At 35.7% G+C, this 27,990-nt stretch overlaps 3 protein-coding genes across 5 annotated transcripts in view; 1 reads left to right on the top strand and 2 right to left on the bottom strand.

The window, feature by feature from the left end:
- Positions 1-2,483, bottom strand: part of stat4 (signal transducer and activator of transcription 4) — a 16,375-nt gene extending 13,892 nt beyond the window's left edge. Inside the window, exons 1-3 of one of the 2 annotated variants that reach the window (XM_079427627.1) lie at positions 2,157-2,483; positions 1,243-1,377; positions 930-1,065 (exon numbers count right to left, since the gene is read on the bottom strand). In XM_079427627.1, the coding sequence (XP_079283753.1) occupies positions 930-1,065; positions 1,243-1,370 (264 nt within the window). In that variant the 5' untranslated portion in view covers positions 1,371-1,377; positions 2,157-2,483. The remainder of the gene's footprint in view (positions 1-929; positions 1,066-1,242; positions 1,378-2,156) is intronic. The other variant, XM_079427628.1, reaches the window with a different exon arrangement.
- LOC306876455 (WD repeat-containing protein 75-like) lies at positions 2,252-19,866 on the top strand. 2 transcript variants are annotated; one of them, XM_079427625.1, is made up of 22 exons: positions 2,252-2,430; positions 4,570-4,762; positions 5,639-5,768; positions 6,127-6,192; positions 6,270-6,369; positions 6,925-7,049; positions 9,393-9,463; positions 10,457-10,573; positions 10,667-10,755; positions 10,859-11,017; positions 12,225-12,284; positions 12,374-12,489; positions 12,756-12,931; positions 13,515-13,666; positions 13,791-13,971; positions 15,470-15,564; positions 15,908-16,003; positions 16,139-16,308; positions 16,836-16,895; positions 16,972-17,115; positions 17,645-17,751; positions 17,927-18,543. In XM_079427625.1, exons 2-22 carry the CDS (start codon positions 4,677-4,679, stop codon positions 18,144-18,146), a joined length of 2,520 nt encoding a protein of 839 aa, XP_079283751.1. In that variant the 5' UTR covers positions 2,252-2,430; positions 4,570-4,676; the 3' UTR covers positions 18,147-18,543. The 2 variants fall into 2 exon arrangements, with proteins under 2 accessions (XP_079283751.1, XP_079283752.1); XM_079427626.1 differs by lacking the exons at positions 2,252-2,430; positions 16,836-16,895; positions 16,972-17,115; positions 17,645-17,751; positions 17,927-18,543 and adding an exon at positions 18,895-19,866 and having other exon boundaries at positions 4,601-4,762; positions 16,139-16,316.
- LOC306876458 (solute carrier family 40 member 1-like) lies at positions 19,579-27,990 on the bottom strand. The gene is made up of 8 exons (XM_079427632.1): positions 27,666-27,990; positions 27,493-27,560; positions 26,779-26,938; positions 26,519-26,634; positions 25,616-25,742; positions 24,489-24,737; positions 23,251-23,871; positions 19,579-21,683 (listed from the first exon to the last, which is right to left on the bottom strand). The coding sequence occupies exons 1-8, from the start codon at positions 27,685-27,687 to the stop codon at positions 21,370-21,372; spliced, it is 1,677 nt and encodes a 558-aa protein (XP_079283758.1). The 5' UTR covers positions 27,688-27,990; the 3' UTR covers positions 19,579-21,369.

Raw genomic sequence — 27,990 nt, 5'->3', positions numbered from 1 at the left:
ATTTTGTTTTTGGGTGGCATACAACACCAGTTGCAGACAGATGTAATTTTTTAACCAAGCGAAACCCCCGACATTTGATTCTTCTGTGGAAGTTTTTTTTCACATTTATCTAGTGAGAAATCCCCACAGCACCCACTCATGAAAATAATGCATAAATCGAAAGAAATGTGTCTGACTTTGAGAGTTTTGCCAGTCAGCTTTTCAACCTGAACTCGTTATTTTCTATAGAAACATTTTCGAGCCTGTAGGAATGCACACTTTTGTAACTACAGCTAGCATATCAAAACACAGCAATTGCTTCTAGACTGCTGATAAATATTCTTCGTTAGTAAATGTGGTAAACTCTATGTGCGATAAGTGACCTAAGGTGCTACATATTGGTTAGGACTGTTTCCACAGAAGTCAATGAGAAGTTATCAAAAACCACACCTGAGTACACAAGCTTCCGTTGACAACTGAATACATGCTTAAAATAATTTATTATTGTCATAGAGTTATGAATCACTACAGAGGTTCTATGTAATTACCTTGTTGACTGTTACTGTAAATTCCAATACTGACCATTAGTTAATTTCCAGATAAGTGATTATAGAAAATAAGAGCATGCATTTGTTAAATAAATAGTCAGTGGCCGTTCACAAGCACACTTTCCTTTCCTTTACTTTCTCAGTTCTCGTTTTAGAGAAGATGTGTAAAAATAGGCAAGGCATCGCTGAACGAAACTATGCTTTTGATAAGCCAGTGTGCAAGAAAAATGTTTTCATAAATGCACTGAAAAAAATATGGTGTAGTGACAATTTTTACTCAGAAATTATGAGCAAATTTCTAAATGAATCACAGCAAGTGACACACTGAATTACATATGAAATGTATTTCAGTAATATTTTTGATGCATCAGATGTGTGGAAATAACAGGAGGGCAGTGTTACCTGTATCTGATGAAATATTCTCTTTAGGTTGTGTCTGTGAAGAAAGTTCTGCTCTTGAGAACACTGCCTCTCCAGCTGAATAAGGAAGTTATTGAAGAGTACCGTAGCCATAGATTCATGGTTTGAAGCTGTTTCCCTGAGGCAATAAAGACAAAAATGCTTCAGGAGTTGTGTTGCAAATGCATAATTCATATTATGAACAACAGAGTATTTTAGGCTGGTTGTTTTGTGTTTTCCTCAAGCCAGAAATTCAAAATGTGAAATTGAAAATACAGTTTCTGATCAGTATGTAAAAAAAAAAACAGCCCCATACCAGTCCTGGCTTTCAATCCAGTTGGCCAGCACCTGTCTCAGCTCCATTGGAAAGTTGTCATCATAAAAAAAGTCCACCTGTTCGAGGAACTTAATATCCAGTTGCTGTATTTGTTTCCATTGACTCATAGTGGTGCTGGGAAGAAAAATACAATGGATAAAATTTGATATTTGATACTGAATAAAAGTATTCTGCAATATATGAAATACATGAAAACTATGTATATGGTAACCATATCAAAGCAATGGCAACAATAACCTAGGGACTAGTAGGGAGATCATGGAGTGTTTGACACCCTTTGTGTAACCAATTAGTAATAAGCTTCGGTGTGAAACCACTATCAAACAAGACCATCATCCTCTTTAGGTAACAGCAGAGGTTGTAAAACAATTTCTGCATGGAAAAAACAAAACTATTATATAGAATATATAGAATTATTAATAGTTTCTATTAATAATTGTAAAAACATAATAGATACCATATTAGCCTGTGTTTTTGTATGTGTTGTTCCCAGTTTATTTGCTGTTATAAATTATATAATGTCCTATATGTTTACTACATGTAAAACGTTAAATTAAATAGAGTATGGCGTTAGCAACATCAAGGTTATTGGTTCAATTCCAAGGGAATGCATGAACTGAACTGCGTCTGTTAAATGCATACCAACACTATTGTGAAATTTATTACCACAATAAATTCATGCACAAAATGTCGTTTTATGACTTTTGTTTATAAACTATTTTAATGCGTATTAGACAAATATGAGAGTGCTATATTAAAAATTGTTACTTATATACCTTTCATATAAACATCATAAATATTACAACACCATAAAACAAACAACTCGAATACAAATGGAAATTGTTTAACTTGTTATATTTGCTTAAAACCGAAACTAAGGTCCAAAGTTTTACCTGCTGCTCTTACGAGAATGACTCTCCCGAGAAGTTGACACAATGAACTGCTAAACCTGATGTTTTCAGAGTAACCAGCAGCCACGCGTTTAACCAGACGCTGTTCCTCTAGAGGCTTGCCCACAGACTACAGACCCAATCCGGCGAGAGGCGCTTCAAATGGTCCTGTCTGGAAATGGTTGCACGGTCCCGCTTCCTCTCATGAATGAAGTCCTTTAGGGCATGAATGTCTCAGCTATCTTATCCAGCGATCTTGACTGAACGGGTAAATCAGGTGGGTTCTTCGAGGAAATGTTGAGCACTTCTTGAACACGGAAACGTCTGTGCAGAAAACGCACATGGGGAAACTCCCCTATAGGCTACCATTCAAGTGTGTTCATAGGGTATTTTATATTGACTGCCTCAGTCTGACTCACATCTTCAGAATGGAAGGTGTTGTTCAATAGACAATAAAATCCACTGACTGCATTTATAGTCATAATTAATGCATTATCTATTAATTAACCATTAATATACTTTATATAGACTTCTTGATATTATAACATGCAACTTGAAAAAAGCCTATGTACATAATGAAAAAAATAGGACAATATTTGTAATAATTTTACCAATACATTTAACAGCATTTTACAGTGAAGTTAAAGCATTAATTTATATTCCTTTACCATATTTATAGTATAATTACTTGTATTATTTTTAAGAACACTAATACATTTGAACTATATTTATCATTCTAATAATATTTTTAATTTATTGCTGTTAAATTGGCTATAATGCATATTTTCATCATAAATAATAGCCTACAGTAATTCCTATTCTTTTACATATTTTACAGTATAATTGCATGCATTCTTGTTTCTTGTTTAAAAACAACAATACAATTATTTTGCTGGGTTTACTTTACATTTCAAACATAAATCTAACAATATTTTACACTGAAAGTATACAATTAAATATACTTTTTTAAAATAATAGCCTATATTAATCAATACAGTATAACTGCATGTATTCTTTTTAAAACAATAATACAATTCATTGTACTATATTTACTGTACATTTTAAACATAATTTAACACATATGTCAAATAGTCTATAATACACATTTTCTTCAAACAGTTACTCATAGCCTACTATTTTTTTTACTTCTATTTACAGTATAAATACATGCATACATTTTAAAAACAATTTTTTTTACTGTATTTACAGTTTAAGCACAATTTTAACAAAATTTTACACTGAAAATATTGTCATTTTAAATATAATGTATTTCTTAATTTCTTAATTCAAACGTTTTATTTCTGTTTTCTTTCCATATTTTAGAGTAAAATTGCAAGTTTTCTTTTTGAAGCCAAATGACCTGTTTTTACTCTAGCATTTTTATCCTCTTAAGACCCTGCGGCCTCATATGAGGAAGTTATATTTTAGTGAATTTCTCTGAGACTATACATGCCACAGTCTTAAATCTGGATGTCCGGTACAGAGCACATTCAGGGCTAAATGATTGGATGTTTCTCCATGACCGCTCCCTCTCCTTGGTCTTCAATAATGTCTGAAATTAATTTAGTGACACTCTGATGGAAATATGATAATATTTTGTAATTATCATTTAAATCTGTCTAATTTTTAAACTGTGTGTCATAAATCAACATCTCAGGAAAATGTTATGGGGTTTCAAATCAAAATATGACTTTCTGTTATGAAACAGGACGTTGATTTCATACATGTCCTCATATGAGGACACCGGGACTAAAAGCATGTTTATTACGGGTTTTGGGAGACATAACAAATGTATAGGGAAATAAATTATATTTCAATATTCTATGAAAAATTATATATTATTATGAAAATCTTGTCAATTATTACTCCCATTATTACACTTCTTTTTTTCATTACATGTTGCCCCAAAAACACATTAATATGCAAATTTGATTTAGTTTATAGATACATAGTATATAATGAAAAAAAAACCTTTATGGCCATTTTACACACATTTTGCAGAAAGAAAAAAGGTATATCGAATCATAACATATATAACATAGTTGAGAAACATCTTTATAGTTTGGAAAAAAAATAAATTTAAACTAAAAATCTATTAGTGATTTTAAAAAATCAATTGTTTTTGCTTATACATGTTCATTCATGTCATTTTATTTTTTTAAAGAAATTGAGTCCCGATGTCCTCTAACGAGGACATAGCATAACTTATGAATGAAATATCTTTTTTATTATTATTATTATTATTATTTTTTACATTATTCTAAATGCTCTAAACAATTTAAAGACATGAAAAAAAACTATTTTTTTCCTGAAATATTTTTCTCGATTCTTAAGAGGTTAAATCGCTGTAATGGTTTGGATGTAACAATTTTATATTATTTTCTATTATAATAATGACTAAACCTTGTTGTCGCAGCCCGGCCGCATGGCGGCGCTGTGACCCGCTGGTTTCGTTTCACTACAGGCGAAGAAGAAACGCACAGCGGCCACATGTGATGCGAATGTTCAGAGCAGCAGAAAAACATGGTGGAGAAGAGTATCATCCGCGTGGTGGGCTGCGGCGGCAGCAAGCTAAACCTTAGACCTGCGATCATCTCCACCGACTCCAGGTATCCGCTAAATCAAGCCAGACAAGATTCTGTCTGTATATACTCTAAATTTATAATCTTAAACATTGAGCCGGGTTGGAGGGAATGAAGTTCCCAAAGAGATGCATGATCCGCCTGGGAGCAAATTAAACTATAGTTGTGTCTGAACACGTGTCTTTAACGGCATCTTTATAGTCGGACGAACTTCAGTGATTGCTTACTCTGCTTGTTTTCAAAGATACAGATATTTCTGTAAGGCCGGTAACGTTAGTCATTGATCCAGACACGTCGCTCATGTTGCTTTACCCAAACAATCTGTTGTAAAAAAAAAAAAAATCCGCATTAAAGTACAGTAAAGGTATTACAGATCTTTCATCTTTATATTTGCTGTGTTGCTGGGGTTTTCACTCTTTTAATTCCAAGGACCCCTCAATATGTTGATCCCATTGTAAGGAATTCTTCCTAAGTTATTAAATCACATATTGTCGCAAAAAACAATTGTGTAGAAAAAACTAGTAAGCATCATGATGTATAACCAAAGGGGCTCCATTTATTTACGTATTCCAAAAATGAATTAGGTTTGACATTTGACTAATGAAAATAAATTTAATTGACACACAATTTGTATTTATTTAATTTTATGCCAAAGTAGATTAATTCATATATTTATTTATGTATTTGTTTAATTATTTATTTTAAATTTTGGGGCTGCCAAGGGATTAAAATAGTAACAATTAAACTCAGTTAAAATGAAGGTGAGTTTTTCATAATTTGCGTGCAGTGTATTTGTATGAATAAACTATTTTCGGTGACCCATTGGGGGTCTGTGAATGTCAGGTGTAAAGTGCAAAGGTATAGCCAATATCACTTAAATGTAAAGTTTTCTCATGGTTGCAGGTTTGTGTTGTGCATCTCTGGGGATTTAGTGAAGGTCTATAGCACACGCACAGAAGAGTGGCTCCATAGTCTGCAGGGCCACACCAACCAAGTGACAGGCATCACCTTGAATCCTGCCAATCACCTGCAGGTCTGTGCTTCACTTGACTTCAATTGTATAGAAAGCATGAGATGATAAGGTTTGATTGAGTTCCTTTTGCCACTCAGCATTCAAATGCATTCTCAACCTGTGTTTTGCACTTTTTTTGCATTCCAAAAATTAGCTTTCTTTAAAGTCAACATTACATTGAAATTATTTGCACAACCCTGACTTCATTACAGCACAAAAAATTACTGATTTCACTAAGCTAACTATTTTGAGGACAGTGTCTTTATCGCAAAATAAACTTTTTATTTAAAAGTAAACCTCCTGATCTCCCTGTCGGATTTATTTTTAATGGTTTACTGCAGAATTAATTTTGTAATCTATTGATTCATTCTGCATGCAGGTTTACTCTTGCTCAGCAGATGGCACTGTTAAATTATGGGACTTCATTGACGGGATCCTTATCAAGGTAGGGTTGGTGTTGAGGAAATACAAGGTCGCAGTAAATATTTTCATTCCTTTCATGTTGTTTTCTTTATTTTTCAGACATTTATCATTGGATACCCTTTGTTTGCAATATATGTGTCCGAGAAACACGAGGGAGTCATTTTCCTTCATGTTGCAATGGCTACAGATTCCAGTAAAGGTATGTATTTCACAGTGCAAAGTGGAGTTATAATAAAGTTATGTAGATTCTTGCCACATCATTATGATGCAGTGATTAGGAGCAGGCGCTCTTCACCAATACAGTTAGAAGAAAACTCATTTTCTGACTCTGTAAAGGAGAGATATTTAGTGTATAAGCAATAATAAAATGCCATCAAAAAACAAATTTTAATATTTGAGACCCAGAAAATTAGCCCGTGATTTCAGCATCAGCATGAATGGATATACATTTGCCCTGTCCTCATTGTTTTAGTCCCAAAACCTTGGAAGCACAACAGTGTTTTCTGGGTGGAGCGAAGTTAAGCCAGCCAATCAGAGGCCAAGACTCCATAACAAATAGCTCGGATAGCATTAACCTTGAAGTATCAAAAAATAAACTCACCTGTACCAAACCGTCCACATTTCTGAAACTCAACTGTAACATTCAGGATCTTATCAATTTGTTTAATAAGGTAGAAGTGCATTAAACAGTTGAAGGCTATTGCATAGTAGAACATTTTCCTGAGCTTTGGGCTTTGTGTGTCTGCATGTCCAGAGTGTTTCCAGTTGGTTTCCGTACACCTGCCCAAGTCAGCAGAGCAGGAGGTGGAGGCCAAAGAGTTGTCTGCTGTTTTCAATCATATCAGCTCAAACCCCAGCTGCACGGCCTTCGGTAGAGGGGTAAGAGCTCACTCAGCACTTTATTTTAAGTGTGGTTATTACATCCTTTTTTTAAGGATTTGTTTGTTGATAGATGTCTTGAAAACGTTGAGGTATCTGTCTACAAAGTTTGTTTTTTTACCATTTTTAATATCTACTGTACATCGATAGGCCTTATAAGCCGCTTTTTCACCAAAATAACCAGGAACAACTTTTTTTTCCCCCCAGACCTGTTGCTGTCTGCGTTTCCATCGCGGTCTAGATTAGACTATAGTCTGGTGACGTAGGTCTGTGCGCGTTTTGCAATACCAACCACACCAATTTTGGACTTGCGTCCTCGGTAGTTCGGACTTCGCAAGTTCGACTCGGGAGTGTGAGCTCCCGGGGACGGGATGACTCCAGTAATTCTGCAAATGGAACATCAGCGTACTTGATAACGTCAGTCAGCTCGCCTCAGCTACTGCAATTTTCCTCACTGTATTTACAAGAAGGCGAAATATGGTATCAAACACCACTGCCTCTTTTCGTTTTCATTTAAACATATTAATAGCCGCAGAAATGTAGTTCAGGGAACGTACATGCATTACAATGAAACAAAATATTAAGTTATATCAAACAGTATTGCCTCTTTTCATTTTAACATATTAATAGAATAAAGGCTAAAGATTACCTGTTAGATTTACCCAAAACGAATGATGTCTTGTATTTAACCACTACAGAGACATCAGAGCCAGCGGCAAATGTCAGAAGGACTAGCCGAGGTTATGCTCCTCTCTTTGGGATACATGAGCCCTGAGCGTCCCAGTGATCGCGTGGAACTCACGTCTCCGAAATCAGCAAAGCACATTTTCAAATAGGCAGATTTGAGTTTTAAACAACTACTTTCTTGCCTGAAATACTTTTAAAACTAGATTTCATGACACAATAACACAAAAAATGTATGCAAATAAATGATTGTTGAAATACAATGCTGCATGAACTCAACCAATCAGCATGTTCAGCGCCCAAGATTCGCCCCCGACCGTTCTGGATCTTTGAAAAAGTACTACCTCTCGAGCGGGCACTTTCTGAGGGGCAAATTTTTACCTGGAACTTTATTTAGATACTGGTTCCTGTGGTGAAACCGGGGCTATAGGCACATGGCACGTCAATTTGCCATGGATTCAGAAAAACAAACCATCCTGAACAAATCTGGCATTTATAAATGTGTTTTTTGTAAAGTTTAGGTCCTTTTCGATGCGATTTCTATTTTTAAAAAATCCTTGGTAACACTTTATTTTAAGGTGTCCTTGTTACATGGTTTTACTATAACAATAAATTACGCATAATTACATGCATGTAGCCCTAAGCCTAACCCGAACCATATAGTAAGTACATGTAGGTAATTATTATTACACAGTACTTAAATGTATAATTGCACTGTAACATGGACACATTAAAATAAAGTGTAACCAAATCCTTTAATCTAAAAATTCTGATAATAAATTTGTATCAATACAAAGACACCGTGACAGCTTGAAACAGGAGCAGATCATTTTATAATACAAGTGTATTATACTCTAAAACCAAACAAGTTAGTCTTAAGACATTTAAGTACCAATAGGCATGAGTACTCTGAACTTATTTCAGTTGAATTCACAAAAACATTAATATTTATTAATGTACAAATAAACTCTACACTCCATTCAAATACTTTGTGTAGTAGAAACTTCACTGTACATGTAAATCCCAGCATAACATAAGATTAAACACTAACAGATCTCCCCCTATATTAATCTTGAGCAAAAATACATAAAATAGCGCTTATTTTCAACACTATCTATATAACAGATTACGTTTACAGATACAGATAAGGCGATCATTTTCATGTCATACTATTTATTTAAATAAAATACAACACTAAAACTAAATTTAATAATTTGAAGTGCTACAAGCAAATGTAGAAATCACAACATTGTAATTTTTGGTCCGAATGTTTATGGATATTCACTCTGAGGTCTGTTAAAGACTACATTTAATATTATTAAATTATTAGTGTTTTTAAATGTGAACATTAGATGGCGTCAAAATCAATCTAAGTGTAAAATATGAGAAATAAGTAATTGTCCATGTAAGTTTTGATGTTGTAAAGCCTGTAGGTTAATTATGCCCGTGTTATTTTTGTAGACTGAGTGCCGTGTGCAACCCTTTTGAACCTTTAATAGTTGCTTTGGTAAAGTCATTTCACATCATGAATTTTGAACCTTGTCTGTTGTTGTGGACCTGTGTTTCTTCAAGCTCAAGACATTGAACCAGCAACCTTGCAAGTAGCTCAAGAGAAAGTCATTCCTTAACATTGTGGGGTTTTTTGTATGTTGTTTTCAGGGGGAATACGTGGCATTTTCCAGGCATCTCCAACTTAATGTTTATTTCTTCAGGAAGCAGAAGACATACAGGTAATAACCGCTGTATCCTAAATAGCCTTTTTAAGGTTAGAACACGTAGTAACGTGTCCAACCGCACTGCTTATTTACTGGCCCCAGGAAACACAACATGTGTAATGGAGCTTGGTTTGGGCTTTGCCCTTTTTTTTTTTTTTTGTGAAAACAACAAATAAGTTGAGACAGCACCACTTTATAGTTCACCTCCAAATTGTCATTTACTTAGTCATTTAAAAAAGACTCAAAAGGTATGACCAATATTCACACTTTCCAAGTAATTTGGTTATTGACCTACTAATAAATAGCATAATTCAGGTGCTTTTTATTAACTATCATCTCCCTAAGGCAGCTTGACAATTGGTTATTAGGCTTAGAAGTTATATGTATTTTAAAATGTCCTGTACAAATTAACATGTATTTTAAAAAAAAAAAAATTTTTTTTCATTGTGACATTTTCATACATCCCCTGCATGTCATCATGTCACCAAAAATCAAATTTTCATTATCATAATGCTAAGTAACAGTCACAAGAAAAACAATGTTTTGTTATTTGTTTGATCACTTGGTATCGTTTTACTGGCTATACAATGGATTTTTGTGATGGCGTGTAATTTTGTTGGTTAATCAACAATCATGAATTAAGTGAGAAGTTTATATCTTAATAACTGTATCCCAAAACAAAGAAAAAACCACAAAGAATATTAATAATTAAATATAATTCATATCGTGTTGCTGTTGTAATTTAACTATCAAATAGCAAAAATAAAACAATTAAAAATCACTTTGGTACAATTTTGTGGTTAGTAATAACAATGTGTGTATATATATATATATATATATATATATATATATATATATATATATATAGTTTTTTACTAAAAAATCCTATATTTAAATTCTTTAAACTATTCCTGTTATGCTAAATAGAAGTCAGTCAGTGAAACATGCATGTAAATGGCAATTTTTATTTCTGTGTGAAGTATTTCTTTAAATATTTTCTCTTTGTAGTTTTTCTCTAAAAGCCACAGATAAGAAAGGAGCCAAAAACGCATTCACGTGCATAGCCTGTCACCCAACAGACGACTGCATCGCCACCGGTCATGAAGACGGAAAGATCCGCCTCTGGTAAGGCCAGAGTTCACCATCCAATTTTTAAAGTTCATATGCAGGTCATGTGATCAGAATTGGAGGTTTAAATTAACTTTGTTTTTGCTACAGGAGAAACTTCGTTCACAAAAAAGAGTACACGTATTCCACCCAGCACTGGCATCACAATGCTGTGAACACTTTGTGTTTTACTCCAGAAGGTGGGTAGTACTGTGGCTTAAGTGTATTTTACACTTTTTCACTTCACTTAAATGTGTGTTACAGTCCCCATCTGAGAAAGCACGACTGTTATTGTCTCTACAGGCACTCATCTGCTGAGCGGAGGCATTGAGTCAGTGCTTGTCCAGTGGCAGTATGGGGCAGGCAACAAAAAAGAGATCCTGCCCCGTCTCGGAGGATCCATATTACATGTATCAGCATCATCTGATGGGCAGTTGTTTTGCACATCTCATTCAGACAACAGTAAGTAATTAGCTTTGTGATCAATCTGGGATTTCGCTCCAAAATTAAATTTTATTGTGTAAAGAGTAGGGCTCATAATCGCAGATGAATCACCTTCGATTATGAACACGAAATTGCCTGGCTTGTCAGTGAACTACGGTTCTGTGTAGTAATTCCCGCTCCATTTGAAAGCAGGTGATGGTGATTAACTACTAATCAAGAAACCGGTTTTACTGACTAGATGCGCATGATAATCAAATTCGATTAATTGCACAGCCCTAGTAAAGAGAGACTATTTAAAAAAACATTTTTTATTTAAATTATTTTAATGCACCCCACATCTTATCTTTATACACAAAAAAAATCATTCTTACTGTAATAATGATAAAAAGTGCTATTGAAATTTGTCAAGTAATTATATGTTATGGTATTTGTTGTACTTTTATAAATTACATTCAAGTATTGTTAGGGTTAGGGTTAAGTATCTTTGCTGGTCCAAAATCCCACTCCACAAAACAGTGCATTAAACATCAAATACATTACACTTCAAAAGTTTGGGGTCAGTGTGATTCTGTTTTTAAAAGAGCTTCTGCAAGGATATTCAGGAAAGATGCATTTAATTGATTAAAAAGTTTCAGTGAAGACATTTATAATGTTACAAAAGATCATGTGATACTGAAGACCGGAGTAATGGCTGCTGAAAATTCAGTTCATCACAGGAATTTATTCCAAGAACTGTCACAGGAATAAATTACATTTTAAAATATTAAAATAAAAAGTTATTTTAAATTGTAATATTTTATTATATTGCTTTTTTCTGTATTTTTAATTAATTAAATGTGACCTTGTTACCATAAGAGAATTATTTTGAAGAAAATTCTTTCTAAACTGGTTTATGTTCTGATTGGCTGTTATTGGGTCCTTCATGCGACATTTTCGGGTTCAGGACAAACTATTTCTAAAATCACGCTGGGTTAAGACGCTGATTAAGTTCATGAGAATTTGGGCAGAAAATGTGTCAAATAATTTTGCATTGCAAAAAAAAACCTTAATGGCTTCTTGTTTCATGCAGATTGTAATTTATATGGTCATGCTGTTGTTTTTTGGATGAATTATGATATGTACATTTTGTGAGATTGAACTTCGGTCAGTCGTTACCCACATATTTCAGTATGCTATAATTTCTGACTGCTTTCTGGTTTGTCATTTGCCCTCTCTTCCTCCTCAGAGATCACAGTTATCGAGAGCAGCTTCAAAGTGTGTGGAGTAATTCAGGGTCTAGTCAGAGGTTTGTAAAATCTCATTTGCACGAACCATTCAGATTCCATAACTATTGCAGTAAATCTTTATTTCTTCCGATGCTTTTTATGCTTTCAGGAGATGCCGTTTTGACTGATCTAATGATTGACCCACGCAGTAAAGCTTTAGTGCTGAATGGGAAACCAGGTCATTTACAGTTCTACTCCCTGCTGCGTGATAAGCATCTCTACAATGTGAGTCTGTCGCAGTCAATACTTTGATAAAGCTTAACATTTCTCTAAAATAAACAGTTTTATGGGGAAGTATGTACAGGAAAATATTGAACCACATGTTGACGTATTATTTCCATCCTTGTGTGTCCTGCTGACATGGGTCATATACTTTTATCACCCGACATATGTCAAGTGAAATCACATGATCTGTTGGATCTTCATGTCAAATATTGTTCATCATGTTTTGCATAGATTTTTGCGTGATGGTCTGTCTGTTGCATTCACAGCTGGACATAGTGCAGCAGGAATATATTTATGAAGCGGGTCTGGATCAGTTTGAAGTGGTGAAGGCTGCTTTTGACATAAAAGGATCCTGGCTTGCTACAGTGGAGGAAAGGGGACATAAATCCTCTGATCTTGAGTTTTTCCTCAAACTGTGGGCTTTTGATGAAAAAACACAAAGGTATTCATGCTAGATTGCCGATTTGAGTAATATCAAACATGTGATTCATGCAAGAAATGAAAGATTTTGCCATGGCATTTGCCATTTCTCATGGTCCACAAGCAAATAATATATTACTTTCCATTTAATTAATACTGTTAGGGGAACAATCAAATATTTTGGCATTGGTCCTTCCTTCATTAGTGTTAAAAATAATTGTTTGTGCCATTTCGTATCGATAACATAACCATGACATTATCACTTAAACCTTATGTTTATTAGAAAAATTATAATAAAAAAACAATAAACATAAAACTCATAAACAATACTATAATATTTCAAATAAATATATATGTATATGTATTTTTGTCACGGGTCTGCCATAGAAATCTTTGCCTGCAGTGGCAAAATGTTTTTACACACTACAGTTCACCATTTTTTTTTTCTTCTGATAATTAGAAAGTTCAAAAGAACAGCGTTTATTTGAAATAGAAATCTTTTGTAACATGAACTCCTTTAATGTCTATGTGATTAAAAAATTACTCAACTTTTCTAAACTGACTTTATTTCTGGACTGTAATGGTATATTGTTCTGTCCCATTAGTTTTGTATTGAACACTGCCATCACTGCCGCCCACACGGATCGGATTATCTCCATGTGCTTCAGCTCTTCTGAGGAGACCACCATGCTGGTGACCACAGCAGAAGACGGCCAGTTCAAAGCATGGTGTCAGGGTGCTGACGAAGACACACAACGTGAGTCAAACCCCTCAGACACTTGCAAAGGTGTTAGTGTTGAACTGAGAAGCCAAACACCAAAGGTCACGAGTCTGAATCCAGACATACCTGTCTCACCGCAACATTTCCATTTGTGTTTTAGAGGACCAGAACTTCTGGTCATGTGATTTTGTGGGCAGCTACCATAACCTAAAGCCCACAAACTGCAGTTTCTCAGCCGATAGCTCTCTCCTGGCGGTGAGCTTCCAAGAAGTCATTACCATATGGAGCCCAGACACCTGGGAGATGCTCACCACCCTCTGCCAACCACCTGGAGTAATAAGGTGAGACATGTTGTTTTGCCACTCAGGGTACTGTAAATGTTTCCTGTCTTCAAAACAGCCCGTCCAGACTCTCTCTAATGCGTTTGGAATGGGTTTCACAGGTTTCTTGAGGTCTTTAGATGTGTTTCCCATTCAGAGTGGTGAATTAGCATTCACTAAGCTGTTCACACAGTCTGAATAATAGTAACCGAGTAATTAAGATGTAGATGGTGGCCAGACAGAATGGGGATTCAGTCCTGCTAAGGAGTTGAGCGCAAGCCAAGTCCTGCAGGGTCATCAGGGAGACAGTTTCGCTCCATTGTTTTTGTTTTTTTAAAAGGAAGTTCATTAGGTCCAGCTCAAATAAAAAGTGCATGACATTCCTTGTGAACAACAAGGTTCCTCCTTACCTCCCTGTATTGCACAAGCAGAAAATTACAGAGTTTTGAAACATCATTTTTTTTATTTTTTTTTTTATAGATCTCATTGCAGAAAACCATTTTGAATATTTCAGTACTATCAACACACTGATACAAGCTGAGCTTTCTTACTCTTGTTTCTCTCTCCGACAGTAAATGTGCATTAAAATGATAAACTCCAGAATTGGTCCTAAAGGAAGTGTTCACCAAAACATGAAAAACCTGTCAACTGTTCACTGTCATGATGGTCCAAGAAATAGTTACTTTTCCTTGCAGTGAAAGCACCACAAAAGAGATTTGTATGACTGTGCACCATATTGCAAATCTTCTGGAGATAAATGATAACTTTGTGTGTGAACAGCGAATTGAAATTTAGCAGTTATTTGCTGTAATCTTCACATCTGCCCCAGCTCTCTTTGAAGTAATGATTAGAAAAGTAGCAATGTCCAGTTTGTGAACATTGATCGTTTGAGTCTGATATTTTTAATGAATTGGTTGATCTGAATCAGAGTGATTGGTTCACTAATCAGACTGATTTGTTTCTTGAGTTCAACTCACTTGAGTTTGTGCTTTTTTGTAATTGTATGTTAAATTATAACCAGTACATTTTTAAATGTTGTCTTTTGTCATATGATTTGAAGATAACACGATCACAGATTTTGTTTTAAGTTAGTGTTTTACTATATCATGAAGCATGGAATGTGGATATATAGTTATATATATCCAATAGTTATAGTAAACAGGAACTTGCGAGTGCTAAATCTGCTTTGTACAGTATTTCCAATCCTCTCACGCTTATTTATTGAGCCATAAAGTTGTGGGCAGCTTTGCACCATGTTTCATTTCATTCTCGCTCTCTCTCTCACACACACACACACAAAACTGAATCCATTTGATGTTTTGTAGACTTTTGGTACAATTATAAGATGTTGTTTTAAACTGTTTGTTGCTGTCGTATCAGTTTCTTATTAACAGTAAAGCAACTAATTATCACTCACTGAGACTAATCTGATGAAATATGTAAGCAACATGGGCCTTGCTGATCATGGGGGTCTTTGAATTGGTGAAACCAACTAAAGGCAGCTACTTTGATCCATCAGGGACCTTTGTTTCGGCCGGTTAAGCTGCTCCAAATACTTGCTTGGCGCGACCACCAGCAACCTGCTCTGCTGCTGGAATCTCCTCACTTGTGCATGTAAGTAGTCATTGATATCAGTTCATATTCCATATTTGCAGTTTGCCGTGTCCCCAAGAATGGTTTTAGTAAACTATAATAACCCTGACATGGACTGCCTTTATGGTATTTTCATGGGCTTTTTGGTCCTTTTAGGAGCTTGACAGCTCTTGATTACTGTATATGTTTGAAAACAATACCAGTATACAGGTTTGAAACAACCTGAGAGTAAGTAAATAATGCCAGAAGTTTAATTTTTGGTTGAACTTGTCTTGGGCAACTAGGCTTGCTCAGTCAGGTTTTATTCGCTGTTTGGATTTGCAAGGTCAGTTTTATTTAATGTCAAATCTCTTTCACTCAACAGTGGAGTGGAGCACATCTGTGGAAGTTTCCAAGCTGCAGCCAGACCCCTTTTCAGAAAATGTGGCCGCCTTTTCATACCAGTCTAAACATACAGACCGTAAGTGTTTGAAAGGCTTCTTGACACGTTCTGCGTCTCCTTTGTTTAGCAGTAAACTCTATTTCTATTTTTGCGGCTTAGTTTGTTTCTTATATGTATCAGACTTATACACCCTATTTTCTGGTTTCTATACAGTGTTTGTTTTCAAACCCAGTGAGCCGCGGCCTCTGTTCACCAATAAGAACGTGTGTTCAGAGAAGGTACACCGTGCCGTCTTTGTTCCTCGAGAAGAGCCGTTGAACAATTGTGACGAAAGTTCTCAGTGGCTCAACAGATCTCAGCTGTACTTCCTCACCCAAAACATGGTATTTCAGTGATATTTGTAATCAAAAAACGGACTAAAACCACATGTACACATAACAGTAGTGTATTTTTTATTTTATTTTTTATGTTTGTTAGTTCCCACACCCATTTAAAACCTGGATTGATTTTAAGAGTGTTTTTAACTCCTGGAAAAGACATGAACATTAATATTATTTTTATTTTTATAATTTGTATATTAAAAATTGAGGTTGAAGATTAGAAACATATTTTTAATTATAAAATTAAGTATATAATTATAAATTTTTCTATTTTTTTATTTAATTTTTTTTACGTTATATTAACTTATTAAATGTAAATATAATATTTTAAAATATATAAATTAAATAGTTAATATGATAAATAAAGTATATTGATCTAGATACAGGTTAAATTGCTTTGCAAGAGCAATAATTGTAAACAACTGCATAGTCTTGGTGAACTGTGGGTATTATGTAAATATGTTCTAATACTATACTGCACATACTGGGTCCTGACATTTCCACTAAAATGGACCGTATTCAATTATCAGGATTTATTGACCTTCAGCACAGCAACAGAAGAGGACAGAATGTTGTCTTCAAGTAAACGGGTACGTTTTTTTTTTTTTCTTCCACTTATTTAGAAGTCCCTCAAAGTAACTTTTCTCTTGTGTGTCTTTTGTGCAGCTTGTCATTGACGATAGCGTTGCTGTAACACCATTTTACCTGCTGTTGGGCAAACACAGACAACAGCAGCAGAAACTCAACACACAGTCCCATCCAGCAGCTGACAAACCCCAACAGCCACAGGGCTCCGGTACCATCAAAGAAGTAAGTCATTTCACCTTCGTAGGCTTTCTAGGCTCTCTATTCATTGTATTATGTTGTATTTAGTGCTGTCAAATGATTAAACGCATCCAAAATAAAAGTTTACATAATATATGGATGTGTTCTGTGTATATTTGTTTATATAAATACACACATGCATGTAAATATTTAAGAAAAATGTTACATATTTTGGATGCGATTTAATCAAGATTGATCATTTGACAGCACTAGTTGTATTATTATGTTTCTGAAGGATTATGTGACACTCAAGACTGAAGTAATGGCTGCTGAAAATTAAGTTTTGCCATCACAGGAATAAATTACATTTAATAATTTATTAAAATAGAAAAGTTATTTTAAATTGCAATAATATTTAGCAATATTACTGTTTCTACTATTAAAAAAAATACACTTGTGTATTTTTAGATATTTATTTCTTGTAACATCTCCATATTATTATTATTATTATTATTATTATTAGTAGTAGTAGTAGTAGTAGTAGTAATTTTATTTTATTTTTTATTTTTTTTAGTTGTTACACACACCAGCTCATGTTCTACCAGCTGCATCAGTCCTGTGCTCAATGTTTGTCAATTCCCTCCTGATCTCCAACACTGGAGTCCAGCAAGACCCCCTCAGGTACTTTGTTCACATGCATAATAAGTATTTATGAATATATATTGTCTTTGAAAGTTCCCCTACAGTTAACATGCCTATTTCTCAGTTTCCCTTCTCTTTTTTCCTGAGATGCTCTGTATTGCAAGCACATAAGTTATAATTTTTTTTCTTTTTGCTGCTTCTGGCATGCCTTCAGAGAGGAAATGGAATATTCAGAGCAGGAAAAGGACCGTGAGAAAGAGGAAGAGGAGTCTGAGGAGGAAATGGAGGCATGTGATAGTCAGCAGGAGCTCACAGTCCAGGGTTCAGTGGATGAAGTGATGCCGAAGCTTTCTAAAGCACAAGAAAGGGAACTGAAGAGGGTCAGAAAGACTGACTTTAGCTGGATGGCTGGCCTCTTTGACTCCAAACTGTGATAAAGCAATTTCACAATCCTGTTAACGTGTGATGTTGTTTTTTTGTTTTTTTTATTCTTCCCAACTTGCTTCAGATCCAGACCAGTGGTTGGTTAGCAATTGTTTATTTGGACTGCAGCAGCCCATTAGTGGTTTGATGATTCTTTTTGGGACAGCAATGCTATTTTGTAACTCTGTATGTTAGTATAATGGCCATCCATTTTGCATCAACAATAATGTTTTGGACAATGTACTATGACGTTGAATTTATTTCAGTATATTTGTGCATTTTAATGATTAACTTTATATACATATATATATATATATATATAATGTGTGTATCAATGTATCTTGATCTTGCACTGAAAAACAAGAAACAAATACTGAGGAAGAGCTCTGCTTTTTGCTCTGTTATCCAAAGCTACAGTTTTCATTTATCATCATAAAACTATATACATATACATATATATGAGAGATAGATATATACATACATATACATATTAGTGCTGTCAAACAAATAATTGCATCCAAAATTTGATCCAAAAAAAGTTTTACATATGTATGTGTACTGTATATTTATGTATATATAAATACACACACATACAATATCTTGAAAATATATGTATATTCATATATTTTATATTATAAGTATATTTAATATATAAACATAACATTTTTCTTAAATATATAAATGCATGCGTTTGTATTTATATTTACATAAATATACAGTGTGCACATGTAAACAACTTATTTTGGATGCGATTAATAGTTTGACAGCACTAATACATACATATATATATATATATACACACACACACATATATATGTAATATCTCAGTTACTTTCTGTTATTCTCTTTCTGTGTGCTAATGTAAGCTACAGACATGGTAAACATTGTAAACCTCAATGTGTTAGAACTGCTTTCCTGGAAATGTATCAAAAGTCATGGTTTTAAAGACTTCACATGTGCATTTCTTTGTGAAACACGAAGGAGAGTATCTTATCTCTTACCAGTGACTGGATTTCTAATTCAAGCAAAGTCAAACTTCAGTTGACCTTTGCTCCTGCTTTGCTGCAGGTTCTGTGCAATCAGATGCATCCTGCCTTCATATTTTTCCCTTATTTACATAGATGTTTATAAGTATTGTTCTGAAATCACAAAGTTGCATTTCAGGCCTAGACCCAGCAGATCGACCTGATTTTCCGCCCACCCAGAAGGACATGCGTTTTGTTCATCACTGCCTTGTAATCAGGTCGTTCTTTGTCTTTCCTTCTCATGCAAGCCAAAATAAACTCTGCTTTTAGTCAGTGCATTAGGTTAAAAAACTCTGAAAGGGCCTTTTAGAGAAAATTTCCAGCAAACCCTTCTGAGGAATGTGTTCCAGCTCCTGCCGGTTCACGGTCAACCTCTTGAAATCGCCCCTCTACTTATTGCAATCACTCAAACATTGCATTTGGATACAAATCTGTTTATTTCAGTTGAAGTGACATGAAGTCCAAGTCTTGAGTTTTATATTCCCACTGCAGTGGAGTGTGAACTACAATTATTGCAAGTATATCACACAACGGGAGTATGCTTCCATAAACAATAATGTACATTTGTTCTTACGTTACATTCAACTGGGTTTTAAGTATAATTTTTTGCAAAAGTGTTTCATTTTGTAATTGTGTCAATGGTAAGATCTTCTATGTGGTGTTACATAGGATGACAAAACTGAATTCAAATAAAACTAGTCAACACAAGAATATCAAAATATTTTACAGGATGTAAATAAGGCTTCACGTTCATAGAAAGACAGACAGTACGCACTGAAGCAATTAAGTGTTCAAAAACTGATGCTGACTTTGTATGAGCCTCATGATATAATCCTGACATGTTAAAAATACTTATTTAACCAGTGAAAACTTGGCACCTGTGTTTGTGACCAGCTGCACTTCAAACCAGCCGTCCACACTGGACTCAATCTCTTCTCTGTTCTGTGCATATGGTGGATTACTGCTGGTGTCCAACATCAACATTAGACAACTATTACAAAATACTTCATATATATGTCGAGTCAGCTGTGGTTGTCAAAAGAATGAACAATTTTGGCTTTTGTGTCTCATAGGCAGGTCTGTAATGTTTATTTTGATCTATGGTAATATTAGATTAGCATATGATTTGAATGAAGGGAAAACTGAGGTGTGGCGTCACAGGGCAGTAAAATCACGAGGGTGTTTGAATTATTAGCTACTTCTAAAATATATGAGATCAAAGTTTTAATGCAGGACTGCTACTATTTTGTGCAAATATCTTAATACCTGAAGTGTCTTGTTGCGCTTATTTTGTAATGGACAAAGTGTAATCATGTAAAGTGCTGTAACAATCTTTGTAAAAACAGGAATTATGTGCTAAAATCACTTTCAAATCAAACAAGACAAAAACAAATCTAGTACTAAAAACTCTAGTTGCAATGGGGCGAGTGTATCAGGGCCTAAATCTCACACCAATAATATTAGGAATGTTTAACACAAGAAAACAGCTGCAATTCCCTCACTTCCACATGGTGAAAAAAAATCCACTTTGGTTACATGAACAAACTGTATATGTCTGCATAGGTTTCCAGAAGAGTTATAATAACAATGTAGCACCACCGAAGCTGAGATACAGAATACTGGCTGCATGTATATAAATATATAAGCATACCTGAATGAATAACTAGTACACTCCAATAACTATTAAAGAGACTTTAACCATGGCTTGCAAAAAGCACTGAGGGGGCAAGCATTACAAAACTACACTATCTTAAGTAAAGCACACTGCAAAACGTACATACCTAGTCTGAAGGTTAACTACGACCATAAAGTCGAAAAACGAATAAAATACGTAAAAGTAGAATATGCCCATTTTTGCTTTGGATGTTTTACAAAAGTGATTAAAGCATGTATAGCCCATAAGAACCATAGTTTGTGTTTGCATGCTTCCCCCTATGATTTGTTCTCAGGCAATTTTACAGCACCTTGAACAAAAGGAGGTACTGCATGCTTTTTGGCATACATTTCTATTCTAAGCAACGCTAAGGATAGCTCCTTCTCGCCTTTGTTATTATAGCTAATGGCAAATACTATATACTCGATGCACAAGCACTACAAGCAGCAAAAGCATGCATGTTAGTAAAACAGATGAAACGGGTTCCTGGCGAGGTTCTCAAAGAACACAGCATGCAATACTCTAGTAAAAATTAGCCTATGGTCTCTTTAAGGGTTATACAGAGTTTGGAAGTGAGGGAATATTGGGATCAGGCTTCTGCTCGGGTGAACAGAACAGGAAGAGTCGACTCCGGAGGCTTTTGTAGGCAAACCTGAAATACATCATATGTCCCATCGCAACGAAGGAAACCGAGATGATCACGAGAAGGCCAAAGGACTCTGGATTTGGTGCAAGGATGACCATGATGAAGTGTAGGAGATCAAGAAGATAGTTCATGGAGTTCTGGACACCGTTGATGATGCCTCTCTCGGATTCAATCACATTCTCTTGGATCAGTTGGGTCACGGTCAAATCAAAGGACCAAAGACCTGAAAGCAATTCAGGAGAATAAATTAAAACATGTTGCATCAGCGCAATTATCACAAACATGACTTGTTGTTTTTGGTCTCAAAGGTTGGCTTTATAACTTTCAGGTGATACAGATACAGTTGGGCAAAAAAGTATTTAGTCAGCCACCAATTGTGCAAGTTCTCCCACTTAAAAAGATGAGAGAGGCCTGTAATTTTCATCATAGGTACACTTCAACTATGAGAGACAGAATGGGGGGAAAGAATCCAGGAAATCACATTGTCTGATTTTTAAAGAATTTATTTGCAAATTATGGTGGAAAATAAGTATTTTGTCACCTACAAACAAGCAAGATTTCTGGCTCTCACAGACCTGTAACTTCTTCTTTAAGAGGCTCCTCTGTCTTCCACTCGTTACCTGTATTAATGGCACCTGTTTGAACTCGTTATCAGTATAAAAGACACCTGTCCACAACCTCAAACATTCACACTCCAAACTCCACTATGGCCAAGACCAAAGAGCTGTCGAAGGACACCAGAAACAAAATTGTAGACCTGCACCAGGCTGGGAAGACTGAATCTGCAATAGGCAAGCAGCTTGGTGTGACGAAATCAACTGTGGGAGCAATTATTAGAAAATGGAAGACATACAAGACCAATAATAATCTCCCTCGATCTGGGGCTCCATGCAAGATCTCACCCCGTGGGGTCAAAATGATCACAAGAACGGTGAGCAAAAATCCCAGAACCACACGGGGGGGACCTAGTGAATGACCTGCAGAGAGCTGGGACCAAAGTAACAAAGGCTACCATCAGTAACACACTACGCCGCCAGGGACTCAAATCCTGCAGTGCCAGACGTGTCCCCCTGCTTAAGCCAGTACATGTCCGGGCCCGTCTGAAGTTTGCTAGAGAGCATTTGGATGATCCAGAAGAGGACTGGGAGAATGTCAGATGAAACCAAAATAGAACTTTTTGGTCTTTCAGCATGACAATGATCTCAAACACACCGCCCGGGCAATGAAGGAGTGGCTTCGTAAGAAGCATTTCAAGGTCCTGGAGTGGCCTAGCCAGTCTCCAGATCTCAACCCCATAGAAAATCTTTGGAGGGAGTTGAAAGTCCGTGTTGCCCAGCGACAGTCCCAAAACATCACTGCTCTAGAGGAGATCTGCATGGAGGATTGGGCCAAAATACCAGCAACAGTGTGTGAAAACCTTGTGAAGACTTACAGAAAACGTTTGACCTCTGTCATTGCCAACAAAGGGTATATAACAAAGTATTGAGATTAACTTTTGTTATTGACCAAATACTTATTTTCCACCATAATTTGCAAATAAATTCTTTAAAAATCAGACAATGTGATTTCCTGGATTCTTTCCCCCGATTCTGTCTCTCATAGTTGAAGTGTACCTATGATGAAAATTACAGGCCTCTCTCATCTTTTTAAGTGGGAGAACTTGTACAATTGGTGGCTGACTAAATACTTTTTTGCCCAACTGTATAATCATTATTTTCCCCTTGAAGATAACGGAAAATTAGGTCTAAAAACGATTTCTATAGTTTCCTGTTGGTTGCTCATTTACTCACCAATTCTAGCAGCAATGACACCAGCGAAAAGAAGACTGACGGACATGTAGGACTCTACTTGTGGGGCTTCCTCAAAAACAGTGGCGTTGATCTGGATCAGTGGTTCAACCGTAGGAACAAGAGTAGGACTCTCACGCAGCGAGCCGCTGTCTCCAAACAGATGCTTTAAGACCTCGTCGAAGGGCGAGATGCTGAGATCAAAAGGGCTGCCAGGAGCGAAGACAGATGCTACGCAGAGCACGAGGCAAGACAGTTGGGCGACTCCAGCGATGAAGCCGGTTCTGATCAGGCCACACTTCTTTCTGATCCAGGTGAAGGCCACCGTTCCACAGATGCCAGATATAGCTGAAGCTCCCATGAGGAGACTGAGCACGGAGCCGTTCAGGCCCTGAGTGTAAGCGTAGCCCGTGGTGATGCAGTCGAAGCCCAGAACGGTCATGTAGAGGAAAGACAGAGATATGCCAGCAAAGAAGATGGACTGGTTGTAGTAGGCCACCCAGCCATCCTTAAAGGTGCGGATGGGTTCTGTCATTTGGTAGCAGCAACTAGTGTTCTTCTTCACCTCAGCAGTTTCATTCATCAGCTGGGAGCCTTCAACTGGACTTTCACTATTTCCAATCCCTGCAACAGTGAAATGAAAAACCACAAAAGTAAAATGACAGTCATAAATATAAGTGGCTATTTCACTCTTTTGTCAGAGTTGTTTCGAAAACTGAATTGCGCAATGAACAGTACTTTCCACAAACAGGGTGCAAAATAGGATCTAAAACTATTAAGAAATTAAATTAATGTTCTTAAAATCAAAATTTGTCAAAAAAGGAAGAAAATAACTAATCCGCAAATGCTGGATTATTGTTAGTCAAAATTTAAATTTTTTTTTTTAAAAACTAGATTGTGGAGGTTGATACGTGCAGTGAACAATACAGTTTGAGTAAATTATTGATTAAATGGATTATTTACTTCCAGGGTGCCAATTTTAAGCAATGTTAATTTTTTGTAATGGGAGAAAACCAATAGGTAACAGGGTTGTGCACAAAATGAGGCAGGTGAAAATCAGTGTTTTAAGGCAGATTAATATTGCATAATTATGTTATCTTAATCTTATGTTAGATAATAGTCTAACACATCCAAATGTGCTCACTACAAAAAACACTGGATTTTGTCTGTAATACTTTATAAAAAAAGTATTGGGACTCTATTTGTGGTTAAGTGCCAGAAGAGTTGGTGGAATTACAAACCTTTTTGTACGTTGAGATGCTTCAGCTCTTGGTCATCAGCGTCCTTCTGTCCTGCCTTGAAGGCAAGTGCTGGAGTCTTCTGATAAACTTTCCAAAGCAGGAAGTACTCCAAGCACATGGAGAACAGGTTCCAGCCCGAGATAAAACCACAGCCGATGAAATGGGAGCCGAATGACATGATCTGGCCCACAAGCATTGGAGCTAGAATGTTGGTTAACTGGTCGATTATTCTTACAGTTGCGTTCATGTCTAACAAAACAGAAATATATAAAACAAAAGGAAGTATAATTGTTATATTCTGATTTCTTATGCTTACTACGGCAGCATATATTTCATAAAAATAGTAATATTGTAAAATAGTATTACCATTTTAAATAACGATTTTCTATTTGAATATATTTTCACATTTCAAATTCCTGTGAAGACCATTACTTCAGTCTTCAGTGTCACATGATCCTTCAGAAATCGTTCTGATATGCTGATATGGTGCTCAAGTTAGTGTTACAAGTTACTTTTTATCAAATTATTGTGTCCATACTAAATAAAAGTGTAGATTTCTTTCAAAATAATAATAATAATAATAATTTGTGGCTATGTGCTAACTTTCATGGATTTCCTGAGGTTACTGGGTTCACTGGGTATATTGATGGGTTTAAAATGAGAGCCATAAGGACTGACAGCTGATGTAAGCACTCTATAAAGATAAGACGATTGACGTAATGTGTCTTATGAGTTTTCCTCAACTAGGTGAAATGAGTTTTATAGACAATACAGTGGTCGAAAAAACTATTTGCACACTTAAGCCACATTCAGTTACATAAGAAATATATACATATACAACATTATTTTACAAAAGTATGTTTGTTTTAAAAATAAAGATTTGCACTTTTTCGTTGTCAAACATATAGTGGAACAAGTCTATAGTTAATGTAATGAACTATAGTTGTATTTACTCTGCTAGGAATTGGCTTTATAAATCTATTTACAACCACTATGAGAATAGTTACAATTAATTTGATAGTTTGTTCTATACTGGGATGAAATTCATACATTTTAAGTTTTGTCCAAATACTTTTTGGGGTCACTGTAATGAAAGTTGAATAGGGTGAAACATTCCAAATCCTGACCTGCCAATTTGCTCCGATCATCTCCAGCCACAACCACAACCCAGTCCCTCTGGATGGTGATGGACATAGCTGTGCTGGCCAGGTTAGCGATGTTAGCAATGGTGATGACCATAATGTAGCATGTAGTCTGCAATGACAGAGAACATGTAATCAAAAAATAAGTCTCTGTGTCTAAAATAGCAACAAATATTATTTGTTGTTAGTCCACTGCCATAAAAAGCCTGACTTGATTTTCAGGAACAGCCCAGAACAGAAAATGGTTCATTGAATGTCCCATTTTGTCTGCTCTATGGATTCCCGACCTCAGTGACACCAGGACAAACAGCAGGTTTTGTTTGTTATTGTATATGTAAAGTTAAAGCTTTCCAGCCCTTCAACAGACTCAAAGAACTAATATTGAGCAAGCAACATGCTTTCTGCTCACGTGACAACCCTGGATTCTGCTGACAGTGCGTCGCCACCGTTTTGTTATCAAGGTGTCATGTTTCAGTAGCATGAGCTTAAGTTGAGTCCATGCAGAAAAAAGAAGGGAGCTGTATATTTTAGATGACATTACCTGAATGAAATGATTGAAAAGTTTGAAATAACTAAATATCCTGTTATAAGGAGATTGTTTGCCACTGCCAGCTATGAGAAAAAATTTTTTTTCCAAACATTTTAAACAGCGAGGCAAATTTAGAGTGAAACAATTTGCATAATAATGGAGCAAAAACAAAACTGGAGGCCACCGAAAACTGCAGCAAGAGGCTTCTGCTCTTCGAAATAAAGACTTTCTTTATTACTACATACATCTAAATCAGTTCTGAGTGCTTTTGGAGAACTGTTTACACATTCAGCAAATACTGATGAATAGAGTCAGAGTTTTACTAGGGAGCAAACCGTCACGTCTTTTTAAATACTCACCAGCAACCATCCATTGTACAAGGTAGTAAGCTGTACTTTAAACTGGAAAACGGCCATCAGAAGGACACCACAAAGAATGACAGCACTGTTCTGGACAACTAAAGACATCTGCGCCACTGAAATTGAGAAAGATATCCAGACTCAATAAAAATGTTGGAATAATTGCCATGATCAAATGAGAACTGATGCATGCTCTCACCAATGTGTCAAGTTGCACAATAATTCTGCATGCTCTGTGTTTGGAGCTTTGCCATATTTACCTTTCAGTCTGGGATTTTTGTCCACCCAGTCACCAATAATAGCGCCCAGTAAGAGGACGGACCCCGCAACTACCAGTCCATACACGGCTGTCAGGAGTAAACTATTGCCATACAGCTCCACCAAAAACACAGCCACAGCAAAATTCCACATCCGATCCCCCTGTAACACAATAATCATCAGTCAAAATAATTCTGTGATTGAAATATCACTGTAGTTTTATGGGGTTAATGCAAAATAATTAATTGCCATAAGTATTTGGCAGCTCATATTAGCTGGTATGGATCAATAAATCTATAAGACAACATTAATAAAAAATATATAATGCACATAATATTCTGTCCGTATAATGTAATAGATATCGTATTGTGTGTGTGTTTGTGTATATACACATACATATACTTTCATATGTATATGCACATATGTGTTAAACATTTATATATGTTTTGGAGTAAAATTAATGACATAATTTACCTGATTTTAAGAAAATATAGAGGAATTTAACCCTTCAGTGAAAGGGGACAAATTAAAGGAATTAATTAGAGATACAATAAAAGGTAATCTTAAACTATCTATGCCTGTGTGTGTTATATGCATTAAATTATATGCTAAATAAAAAAAATTAAATATAATATGCAACTTATGCAAATAAATATAGTTATCTTGTTATTGTCACTGGCTGTCAAGCACAGATCCTAATGCAAACAGACTCTTACCCATGTTGACAGGGCATGTCCGAGGTAAATGAGGAATTTCGCAGACATGAAGAATTCGCCAACTCTTTCTAAAAAGACAGAAATTCAAGTGCATGATTATTTATTATTTTGGTCATGCCAAAGGCGCACTTCTTAGCTCACAGCACTGGCGAACACATTCGTACAACACTTACCACAGCAAGGTTTTCTGTCCATTATTATGCGTCGATTGTATTTGGGGTTAGGATTTAAATTATTTGTATTGTTCAGGTTGAACAAGAAAAGTAAATCCTCGCTGCAAATATTTCCTGCGCAAAAACACGAATACTTTCCTTCTCTCCTCTCCAAACTTAGCTATCACTGTAGCTGAAGTTGGAGAGAAATAACCTCTTCTAGAACAACTAAATGTGTAAAAACATATAATTCCCGAAAGGGCCAGACCCGCGCTCACGGAGGCAGCCGAGCACCGTGTTTACCACCCAGCCCTCTCCTCTCCACAGACTGCTCCTAATATACTGC

Source organism: Barbus barbus, assembly GCF_936440315.1.
Source record: "Barbus barbus genome assembly, chromosome: 10".
Classification (NCBI taxonomy): domain Eukaryota; kingdom Metazoa; phylum Chordata; class Actinopteri; order Cypriniformes; family Cyprinidae; genus Barbus; species Barbus barbus.
This window is presented reverse-complemented; position numbering and strand designations above follow the sequence as displayed.